Raw genomic sequence first — 12,256 nt, 5'->3', positions numbered from 1 at the left:
AGTGTAAGAATGTTAGCCCTGCTGTTCTGGCCCATTTTCAGTATGGGCATTTATACTCTGCCTTAAATTTCTCCTTTGTTCTCAGCTGAATGATGTATTCTTCACTTCCAGTACTGTCAGACAACTACTGTATGTTTCCCCAGTTCTAGTAGAAATGGTCTGACCATAGCTTCAGTATGAGGCTTTAAAACCATTGTAGGATTCTTTGGGGTGAAAGCTGTTATGTAGTGAAAGTTATCATTCTTTTTATTTCAGGAATTTGATGAAGCTTCACCCAAACGACCAACAAATCCTTATGCCTCATCTAAAGCAGCTGCAGAATGCTTTGTTCAGTCTTACTGGGAAAGGTATCAGGTAAGCTTATTCAGGTTTCAGAAGCTATAAGGTTCATTGCAATAGCATCCCTTCCATATATGTCAAAGGAAAATGTCTCACAATGTGTAAACACTGTGTGTAGGAATGTAAGCCCACATTAGATCTGAATGAATTATAGTTTTAAATTGAGTTTGGATTTTGACATAAGTAATAGGCGTGAAGCACATGACCAAAAATAATGAGATTATGAGAAAGAGGGGTTGTTTGTTAAACTTATAGTGACCCTAGAAATATTTAAGGTTTGGGCTGAATACTAGAAATAAGGAAAACATGATAGATTGGATACTAGATGCAGTAAATGATTAGTTATGTAAGTTTGTTTAGAAAGACATGTGGAGTACAGTGGCTAGGGGAAAACACAACAAAATAAGATGGGGAAACCCAGAAGAGAGCAAAGTGTAGCCCTAAACTGTTTCAGGTAACTTTCATTAAGGTCCAATAACCAGTAATGACATTATTTTTTTAGGAGTTCTTGGTACAGAAAAGCACTGACCCTTTTGGAATCATGCCATGATAGAAAGGTACCTTCTGGGCCTGAATCTGTTACAATTATAAGCAATAGCCAAAATGTATCATTGCTAGGGGTATAGAATATAAGGAAGTATATGCTTACATTGATATTCCTGGGGGAATTCCATGCCAAAAAATAAAAAGTTCCGTGCACAATATTTTAAAATTCTGCATATTTTATTTGTCAAAATAACACAATATAATCACACCAGTTTCAATTATTTTTGGTCATTTATTTCAAAATGCCTGTCAGCAAATACGTCTGTAACAATACAGACAACAAAAAAGATTCAGGAAATGTTTTTTGACCAATATATTCCTTACTAGGCATATTAATACAGAACTCTGAGTAATAATTCATTTAAACTACAATACAGAATCATCTTTCCCACATCCCTCAGAAGCAGTGCAAAGGCTTGGGGGACTCAGGGGTAGCGGAGGAGCTGAGGGGGAGGGAAGTAAATTGCTGGGAAGGAGCCTGGGTGTGAACTTGGATAGATATTAAATAGGAGGGAGTTGTGTTGGGTATGGGTGGGAAAAATATGGAACCGGTTATTTGTGGGGGCGGAAAGGGATTGTTAGGGAGCTTGCTCCATGCAGACTGGCTGAGCCCTAGCCTCTCCCATTCAGTCAGGCACATCTGCCCCTTGCAAAGATTGTCTCTTTTTTCACTGTAATTGTAAACTTCTGAATTTTCATCTTTCTTCTACCAGTCTATCAAAAATAACTCTAAATGCCCTAGTTTCTAAATTAGAGCTAAACGTAAAAGAAATCATATATTCCAAAGTAGGGGTGTGCAAAGTTACGGTAACCAAATTGCATTGTCTGCTCCCATGGGGAAAGCAACCTTCCATCTTCCCTTATTTATTTTTATTTGAAGCTTTAAATTGCTATGCAGATCCTGGTTTGTTTAAACATTTCAATTGTAAACTGTCTTGCTTCATTCTTCATCATATTTTTTTCAGGCCCTTTGAAGGTTCTTCATAAATTTGTTGTCTTGGGATGGGGAAAACTCAGGAAAAGATGTCTGTTAGTGACTGTGAAACATTTCTTTTGAATAAGAAATGTCACATAAAGGCTCTTTATAGAGTCTACCGTAGACATGTTTGTAGTGTCCTCTAGACAGGAATGCAAATGAGAATGGGGATCAGAAACTTCTGTTGCTGACTGCATGTCTCCATCTCTAAACTGGAGGTACTTGTCTACTGGCAGGTGTGTCTTGGGGGTTCATTTATTCATAAAGTGCTTCCAGATATTTGGATAGGCACTACAAAATTGTGAATTGCTACTATTAATTGGTCGGTGAAGAAGCTAAGGCAGTTTGGGTCTACAGTCCTTGACAGATAATACTCATGTGCTTAATATTTTAAAGTTCCCAGTTGTTATCACACGAAGCAGCAATGTTTATGGACCACATCAGTATCCAGAAAAAGTAAGTAAGTTAGATGCTTGTTTCTATCTTAACTCTCTAATCCATTGTAAAAAGGTGGTTTAGATGTTTTACCACTGGTTTTTTTTTTGTTTTTGGGGGGGTTTTCTTTTGGTTTTTTTGGTCAGAATATACTTACAAATTATTTTCTTTGGAAAACATTGTATCGCAGGCAAAATGGGTCAAGCTCAATAAGCACCATCTGGCCTAGTCTGATACTAATAACCTACCAAACTAACCACCTAGAATAGATGACTCATGTTGGTTGATGTAGGGGAAAGCGGGAACTACATTTTTCCAATAAAACATTTGCTAGAGTGTCTCATATACCTATTTGTAAAAAATTCTGACAATACTCAATGCTTCTAGATTTTCAGAGAATATTAGGGTGCCACAGGGATTGGTGTTAATTCCAGTCTTAATTAACAACTCCATTGATAATATGAAAGTGAACAGTATGTTTTTTAAAAAATACCTCAGATATGAAAGAAGATGGAGTTGCATCAGTAAAGACAAAAATAAGCCTAAAAAAGTCAGAAATCTGGTCAGAAATGAAATTGAAGTGGATTGCGTTTGTCTACGTTTATCTTGTGGAAAGGAATAATTCAAAATAGATATTAAATAGGAGGGAGTTGTGTTTTGTATTGCTACTATCCAAACATGGGATACATGTGGGTGATAGTGGATAAATGACTATGAAAGTTAATGCACATTTTGATGAAGAAATGCAGCATTTTGCAAAGGCATATTTGTGCTATTTTTGTGAGGTTGTGCCTCTCTGCACTGCTTTTAGTTCTGACCATCTTGGAAAAATTTAGACAAATTGGAGGTAACTCATAGAAGAATAAAGAAAAAATATTTAGGGACTTAATGGACTGACTAATGAAGAGTCAAAATGAACTAAAATCTATAGCTGTTTATAGTTAGAAAAAATAACTCCTGGAACAACCATTTTAAAGCTCTGTAGGAAGCTATATGTTTTTGATGAATACTTGGCCACAGCTGTATACCACAATTGCCAACTTAAGTACTTACAGGTAGCCTGGGACTCTTGCTCAAAAATTAGTACCTCAATCTTTCTATCTTTGTGCCATGTTTGTGCTGTTTAGCTGGCAACTGTAGTAACCATTGTTTGTAGCTATTGATTTGTTACAGGTAGGTACCAGACCACCGGATTTTAACTCATGCTCACAGATGTTTGAGTAATTTTTTGCCTACATGTGGATGTTTGGGTGTGACAGCTCTTTGCAAGGTAGGCTCATACTTGCTCAAGTGGTTAGCCCCATTTGCCTTGATCCTGCAAATGCTTTCACATGTGCTTAACTTTATGCACTTGAGTAACCCCACTGATGTCCGTGGGACTCCTCATATGCATAAAGTTAAGCATATTCGTAGGATCAGGACCTCACTGGCTCCCTAAAGAGAGTAAGATTTAAAACTACTGATCCTGTGATCTCCAGTGATTTTTAGAGCAGAAAATTATGAATTCTAGTTCCCCATTCTGCTTATCTACTGTTACACTGGTTTGTATCATAGAATCGGAGATCATATTTCCTGTCTCAAGTAAAATCCTTTGAACAGACTTCTGATATGTATATAAATGTTCACTTTGAACAAGAAAATAAATATGCATGTAACTTCCATGCCCAAGGAACTTTTAGCTTGGGTGTTAGGATGAATGTTGCAAGGCATGCATTCTCACAAATATGCTTTTAAAAAAACCCTAAACTTTTTTCTATTAAACAGCTTTTAAAATTCAAATGGATATATTAGGTCAGTTCTTCCATCTAACTTTCAATTTTGTTTTGCTCTGTTTTTAAATAGATCTTCTTTATGGGTGAAATCCTGGGCCCATTTACTTCAGTGAGGCCATGATTTCACCTTGCAAGTCCTTGTAGAGCTTCAGCTTTTTCTAAAATGAACAGACTTTATTTATTTATTGCTGTTTAGGTTATTCCAAAGTTTATATCTTTGTTGCATCAGAACAGGAAATGGTATGTAACTTGTTTTCTACAGTGTTTTTTTGGTTTGTGGCAGGGAGTATGTGGTGGAAAAGCTTTGGTTATAATTGTAATCAATGCAGTGTTCTTCATAAATTTAATGTTTTTAAAATTAGTCCCATTAGTAATCTGAGTATGTTCATAACTTACTTGCATTTTAGTTACATTGCAATCAGGAACCAAAAAAGGCTATTTTTAAAATTAACTCAAACAGAATCTTCTTTCAACCAAAAAGCATATTTGATTTTTAATAGTTTTATCCACTTAAAAACACACGTCTAAATGTTGATAGAATAACTGGATACTTCTGTTTTTAAAAGAATTTTTTATACCACACAGTATCTTTTTTCCTGTTTAGCTGCGTTCATGGTTCTGGGCTTCAAAGAAGGAATTTTCTTTACGCCACTGATGTAGTAGAAGCATTCCTTACTGTTCTAAAGAAGGGGAAGCCAGGTGAAATTTATAACATTGGAACCAATTTTGAAATGTCCATTGTACAGCTTGCTAAAGAATTAATCCATCTAGTAAGTAAACAATGTAGACAGTTCAGAGTATTTGTGGTTTCTTTTCTTCTTAATGGTACATCTGCAATTGAACTGCAGAGGATTTGAATTACTTTGGGTTTATGTGAGTTTAATGTTCAAAGGGTAGGAAAGATGAGGTTTGACAGTCCCCTAGAGAGACAGAAGTGCCATAGATCCACAGAACAGGTAGCACAGGTATAGTGCACAAAACAGCTGTGCAAGCTACCCCACACTACAGACTTTTGTCATTCCTCCTGGGATCTTGACCTGGAAGAAATTATCTAGAAGTCTGAAGATAGCTCAGTCTCCATACTAATGCAATCTTCCTAGGTCTTGGGAGACCTGGGTTCAATTTCCTGCTATGCCATAAACTTCCTGTGTGACCTTGGGCATGTAATGTAGCCTCTTAGTGCTTCAATTCCTCATCTGTAAAATGGGATGTTGTGAGGATAAATACATTTAAAGACTTTGAAGGATTTTGAGATCTAGTGATGAAAAGTGCTGTATAAGGAATAGGTGGTGATTGTTTCTCACTGTTGCAAGGCTTTTTTTAAAGGGGGCAGCACTGAGAGCTCTCCACCTGCTTTCCATGCAGGCTAATGACCAGTCATCAATTGACAACTACTTCTTGATACTGTCTGTTTCATTTTGGTCAGGGAATGTGGAATTGCCATAAGTAAAAACTTGCTGTAATTTAGAATTATACAAAAATCCAGTTATTAAACAAGTATTGGAAGATATCTGGAGAAGAGTGGCCATTGGAATCACTATAAATGGTCAAAACTAGTTAACTTGCAGTAATTTCACCAGCCACAGGTCATAAAATTTAAACGAAAAAGCATACAGAAATGGTGGTTCTTAATCCAGTGTTAAATTCAAACCTTAATATTGATTTATTTCTGTGCATTGTAACTAGGTTTGTAATATAGAAAACGATTTATTCTTTTCTGGTTGACAGATAAAAAAGACCAATTCAGAATCTGAAATGGAACATTGGGTGGATTATGTCAAAGACAGGTGAGGAATTGGTTAACAGTCTATTGGGGGATTTTTTATCTTAAAGATGTGTTCTATCTTTTTTTGTGTTGTACTTTCTTTGTACCACTGCGCAAAAAAAAAAAAAAAAAAAAAAATCTAATTATCTCCTTTTGTGACACTAGTCTGTTCCTACATAGATCAGTGATGTCAGGCTCACCCTGAAGGGCATATTCCATTTTTAGTCATAGGCCAGGGTGTGTGTGTACAGTGGTACTTCCTCCCTTTAATCCACAGAGGAATGCATACTGTCAGTAGGAGATTCGCACAAAGATAAAGTGTAGAAATATGGCCTTTATGTCGTAACTAAACTGTTTTAATTTGTTTGTTCAGTACCTTGTTACATTCACCATCATGCAGGATGGAAGAAACTCTGACCTTTACAACCAGTCTTATTTCTGTCATTTGTTTAACTTCCTGTTTTTGTGTGCCGTCTCTGTTCTCCATCTGCATTTCCTTCCTTGAAGCAACTCCCAATTTCCCACCTTTCTGCAGGCTTCACTTGTGCCCCCATTCTCTATTCTGAAATGATCACTAATGGAATAGTTAATATCACCATTAACATGGCATCAACGGCTTTAGAATTGACACCCCCAGTGAGATTAGAATGGAACAGGAGGGTCACACCTCTGAGCCATTGTTTCAGTTGATCTGCAGGCTCAGAAAGACTATCAGGTTAAGATTCTGTCATGGATATATTGCCCATGTCCTGTCTCTGACTTTTACTTAAAATACCCTGCGGGGCGGGGAGGACAACACACTGTCAGAGCGCTGCTGCGGCTTGCAGCTGCTCCAGCCCTGATGACCACTGCTGCTCCAGCTCCAGGGGGCCGGCAGCTGCTTTGACCGTCCAGGGGCCGGCCGCTGCTTCGGCCCTGCCCCAGAAGTCAGAGAGGTCCCAGAAAGTCATGGAATCTGTGACCTCTGGGATAGAATCTTATCCATAACTATCAGTTATTCTGTTCATATTTTGAAGGTTATCTTGGCAGCTAGGAGGCCTTTAAATTTATTAACTTAAAAAGATTAAACCTTAGATTGTGGACAATCTGAATGTAATTACATGGGCTGCATAAATACGTCAGATGGGCCAAATGCAGCCCTTTGACTGTAATTTAGACTGATGGATGTGTCCAAGGCCAGAGGGGACCATTGTGATCATCTAGTGTGACCTGTATAACACAAGCCATAGAACTTCCCCAGAATAATTCCTAGAGCATTAAATACACAAGCTGTCATTGTGCTGTTGATAAGATCAAGAGACTTATGAACTTTAGAGATGGGAACACATGAGCCCTGAAGTGTTGAAGAAGAATAGGACATTGTCCTATGAAAACTAAGTTTTCTATAAAATATGAACCCTGCCTCACTTGCTGTGAACAAACATAAAGAAGGGAAATTGGAAAGACTAGCTCTGTAGGCTGCATCTTGGAAAATAATTATGGTGACAGTACTATAACATCTTAAAATGTAGCAGAAGACATTTTATATTCTATTTGATTTAAGTAACGGTTATTCAATGTCTAGAAGGTATGTGGTTGAGGAGACTAACAGACAAGACTTTTGTGTCTATGTGACAGAAATCACTACAGTTACTGGAACAGTGTTGAAAATAGTTTATCCATATTTCCACTGGCACCCAAACGGTTCAGCAGCATCTGTGTCTTATGTCAACTCCTGGAATGTAGCTATGGCTTACTGCCTAGGTGCATGAGCTCCTAGATGCAGTGATATAGCAGCTTTTCTCCTCAAGTAAGCAGCACTTTCGATAAAAGGTGAAATACATAAGTAGGATTCTCCTCATTCACTTTCCATCAGTGGATATTGGTACATTTAGGTTCCATGTATTGAGCAGCACTGAGCTCTCACTAATAGTGATGTTGCTGTTCTAGATTTCTAGAGTACTGCCATATCTTCAGAGCTTCAAACAAGGTGAATATTTGAAGCTTCCTAACAGTGTATTATTAGTATCTATTACTAATAATGTTTAGTATGGTTGTGCCGAAGAGCCAACTCCAAATGGACCCCCACTGTGCTACGCATTGTACAAAGGGTAGTATATGGTCCCAGTCCCAAAGAGCTTAAAATATAAATAGATAAAACATACACAGAGTGCTAGAAGGGTAGAACACTTAAGCAGAAGAAACTGTGTCGTGACAGCAGACAATGACGAAATTCACCCTACTATTCTTAAGGAACTAGTTGAAGCAATCTCTGAATCATTAACTGTTCAACAATTCATGGAGGATGAATGACCTCCCAGAGGACTATAAAAAAGTAAACATAGTACCTCTCTTCAAAAAGAGATAAAAACAGGACCTGGGGAATTATAGACCACTCAGCCTGATATCTGTAGAGATTCTAAAATAAATTATTAAATAATCAATTTGCTCAAACCTACAGAAAAATAAGGTGATAATTAATAGCCAGCATGGATTTCTCGAGAACAAATGATGTCAAATCTAATTGCTTTCTTTCACAAGGTAACTGGTCTAGTGGTTGGGGGGGGGAAAGCAGTAGACATAATATATCTGGACTTTTTACATTATCCTACATGATATTCTTGTAAGCAAACTGGGGAAATGTGGTTTAGATGAAATTACTATAAGGTGGGTGCATAACTTGTTGAAAAACTACTCAAGAATATTTATCAGTGGTTTGCTGTCAAACTTGGAAGACCTATCCAGTGAGGTCTTGCAGGGGTCTGTTCAAGGTCCAGTACTATTGTTATTTTCATTAAAAACTTGGATGATGGAGTGAGGTAGTATGCTTGTAAAATTTGCAGATACCACCACCCTGGGAGAGGTTGCAAGCACTTTGGAGGACAGAATTAGGTTTCTTGAAACATTGGAGAATTGATCTGAAATCCACAAGATGAAATTCAATAAAGACAAGTGCAAAGTATTGCACTTAAGAAGGAAAAAAAAATCTAATGCACAACTGCAAAATGGGGAATAACTGGCTAGGCAGTGGTCCTGCAGAAAAGGATCTGGAGGTTATAGTGAATTACAAATTGAATGAGTCATCAGTGTGGTGCTGTTGCGAAAAAGGCAAATATAATTCTGCAGTGTCTTAACAGGCATGTTATGTAAAACATGGAAAGTAATTATTCTTCCCTACCCAGCGCTGGTGAGGCTTCAGCTTTAAGAAGTGAATAAATTAGAGAGAGCCCAGAGAACAAAATAAGAGGTTGTTTGGAAAATATGACCTCTGAGGAAAGCTGAAATAATTGGGCCTGTTGACTCTCAAGGTGCAAAGGTTGAAGGTTTCAAATATGTAAAAGGCTGTTATAAAGAGCATGGTGATCACTTGTTCTTCCTGTTCTCTGATGGTAAGACAAGAATTAATCAGTTCAGAGAGATAGATAAGCATTAGAATGGGTTGCCTAGGGAGCTTGTGGTATCCCAGTTATTGGAGTTTTTTAGGAATGGGCTAGACAAACATCTTTAAGAATGGTCTGGGAGGTATATTTAGTCCTGTCTGAGCACAGCCAGATGGACTGATGACCTCTTGAGGTTTCTTCTGGACATAAATTTCCATGATCGTTAGTTCCATAACTTGGGGGACACACACAGTTAGTTAGGAAGGAATAAGTTAAACGGATCGCAAAGGGAAAGAAACGGGGTGAGGGAGAAAGAAAAGGTAGAGAAGAGGGTAAGAGGGACAGATGTGGAGTGAAACTAAGGTGAAAAGACTTGGGGGTGGGGGAAGGGGAAGGAGAGGATCAAACAGCAAACCAGCAGCGGGCAGAGAAAGTCCAGTGAAAACTGTACAAGATTCTCTGAATGCCCAAAGGATGAGGTCTCAGCTTTGGGTGCTTCTGCCGCTATCAGCTGGAGTCTCTGGTAGCTTCTCTGCAGTTTTCTCCAAAGGCCACATGGGTTGGTGGGAAGCACCATCTGGGTTCTAAAGCCCTCCAGAGTGGGTGGATGGGTGGAAATATAAACACACTAACACAGTGGGGTTTAAGTTACTGTAGGGGCCGAACTCCTCATTTTTCTTCCTGGGCAGCTGCACATGATGAGTTTTGTGCATGATCACATGCATGATAGAAATGTTTTGAAAATGTGACAAAGTAGATCTGTTTGAATGGGGAAATCATTTTTAATTAAAGAATGCTCTACAGTGCCCTCAAGCACTCATATTAGGCAAAGTGCTGTACACTGAATTGTTTTGAAAAATATTGTACATGCTTTAACTGTATTTTTCTTTAAACTTGTATTTTTGTATTTGTTTTTTAAGACCTACCAATGACCTAAGATATCCAATGAATTCAGAAAAAATGCACAATTTAGGATGGAAACCTAAAGTTCCTTGGAAGGAAGGAATAAAGAAAACAAGTATGCTACATTTAATATCTGTAACTCACTTAGGGGTGGTTATTTGGGAGTAAAGAAGTAGAGACTATTTTGGTTTTGAAATTTAGTGTTATATTACGAGTAGCTAAAGTTAGAATGCTGCCGAGCTTACTTCTTCAAACTAGCCAGTAGAACTGATTCCTCTTTAAGTAGCTTATGTTCCTATTAGTATTTTTTTTAAAAGAAACCCATTAAGTCACCTTAACATTATTAATATCATTTAAAAACAGGGGCAAAAATAAAGTAGACATTTTGATATGGTACAATAGTATCTTGGTTAAGGACTTCACTGAAGATTTCAAATATTATTAGCTATATATTTCACAGAATGCAATTTATGTATAACTATACTACTGCTGTGTTAGCTTCCTTGTGGTATCTGGAAAAGGGTACAAATATACCTAACTATCTGTTTCTCTGTTTAATTTGTTCTATGTCTTAAATTCAACCTTCTCGTTTATGCTAGTTGAGTGGTACAGAGACAATTTTCGCAACTGGAAGAATGCGGAGAAAGCTTTGGAACCCTTTCCTGTGAGAGAACTATTTGCACAGCTTGATGTACTGTAGGGAGGAAGAGAGAACATAAAGGAAATTCATCCTCTCTCCTCGTGACCATGTCTTCTTTATAGAAACTTGCAGTCAAGTGACCAAGCTGAAGTCTTCTCATATTTCAAGATACATGGACAATTATGAATTCACAGTTTTATATAAGGAACAAAATGGGAAAGATTTTCAGAGCTTTTTAATACTTGATTTTATAGATGTAAATCTGTTAACATCAGTTTTCAGTGCAATATCCTTAAATTTTTATCAACATTTATTTTAAATAACTATATGAAGGATTTTTATAATACTATACATTGATACGCTTGATTTTAAACCTGTTTTGTTCACTTTGATTAAGAAACATTTTGAATACAACTCTTGGTATTTTTGATGAAAATAAGTTATTGGTGTGTTTAAGTTCAGAAATGTATCATATGTACTAGAGAGGTCATCACTTCTTATACTTATTCCATCATGTTAGCTGCAAAATTATATTTTCTGTTCAGCTGTTTAAACATTAAGGAGCCAAATGTTCTATACTCTACCAAAGGTATACAGAATCACAAAAGGTAGAGATGAGACCTAAATGGTTACAGTCTATTTCCCTGCCATTGCAGTATTGTTCTCTATAGATCACATTTCTAGAACATTGTCTGGTCTAATTTTAAATATCCTAAATAGTATGTATCACCTTTCTTGGGAAATTGTTCTCACCCTAAAAGATCTTTCATGAAGCTTGTATTTAATTTCATTCCATTATCTGTCTCCATTATTTTCAAAGGATTTTGTCACTGTGATCATTATCCAGTTATTACCTCTTGTATTACCCCAAATAATTTTTCTCCTTCATGTTTACAATTGGAATGTTTGGAAAAACTTGAATGCTAAATTTGTTACAGTATTTCAAATGTTATGTCCTGTGATATGAAGAATATTTTTTGCCGGAGGGATAAAAGCTAAATAGTTTTTTGTTTCACTGAGTTGAGGGATGGTTTGCATTATCAGAGTTTAGATCATCTTATCAATGATACATTGCTTGTTAGTAAAACTTCCTTGTAAAATGTTTTGTTTTGTTTTTTTTTTTAAGGGAGAAATATCCTGAATTTTCACAAAATTCTGTAGAAAACTATAATTATGGAAAAGCTGCTAATATGGATTTTTCAATGTTGATTTTTGAATATAAAGTGCTTGTCTAACTTTTTCCACTGAATGCATCCGATGAAGTGAGCTGTAGCTCACAAAAGCTTATGCTCAAATAAATTGGTCAGTCTCTAAGGTGCCACAAGTATTCCTTTTCTTTTTGTCTAACTTGATTATCTTCTGGTATGCATGAGTTGATTCAATCTGTGCCTCTCTTGGTAAAAAATTAAATGATGGCATTGTATATTAATTGAATCTTCCAGGGGTCTTGAAGAGTAGCCCTAAGTCGAGAACAAGACATTACCCTCTCTTGGAGATGACAAGGATGTGAATAAGTAAAGA

The 12,256-nt window shown here is 36.9% G+C and overlaps 1 protein-coding gene across 3 annotated transcripts in view; it reads left to right on the top strand.

The window, feature by feature from the left end:
- The window catches only part of TGDS (TDP-glucose 4,6-dehydratase), a 35,656-nt gene extending 23,603 nt beyond the window's left edge, over window positions 1–12,053 (top strand). For all 3 annotated transcript variants that reach the window (XM_073347731.1, XM_073347723.1, XM_073347740.1), the window contains 7 exons: window positions 256–354; window positions 2,258–2,317; window positions 4,265–4,308; window positions 4,673–4,838; window positions 5,797–5,855; window positions 10,113–10,210; window positions 10,695–12,053. In XM_073347731.1, the coding sequence (XP_073203832.1) occupies window positions 256–354; window positions 2,258–2,317; window positions 4,265–4,308; window positions 4,673–4,838; window positions 5,797–5,855; window positions 10,113–10,210; window positions 10,695–10,795 (627 nt within the window). In that variant the 3' untranslated portion in view covers window positions 10,796–12,053. The remainder of the gene's footprint in view (window positions 1–255; window positions 355–2,257; window positions 2,318–4,264; window positions 4,309–4,672; window positions 4,839–5,796; window positions 5,856–10,112; window positions 10,211–10,694) is intronic.
- The last annotated feature ends 203 nt before the right edge of the window (window positions 12,054–12,256 follow it).

This window comes from Lepidochelys kempii, chromosome 1 (genome assembly GCF_965140265.1).
Source record: "Lepidochelys kempii isolate rLepKem1 chromosome 1, rLepKem1.hap2, whole genome shotgun sequence".
In the NCBI taxonomy this organism is placed as follows: Eukaryota; Metazoa; Chordata; order Testudines; family Cheloniidae; genus Lepidochelys; species Lepidochelys kempii.
Note: the sequence above shows the minus strand (reverse complement) of the source record. Positions and strands in the feature narration are given on the sequence as shown.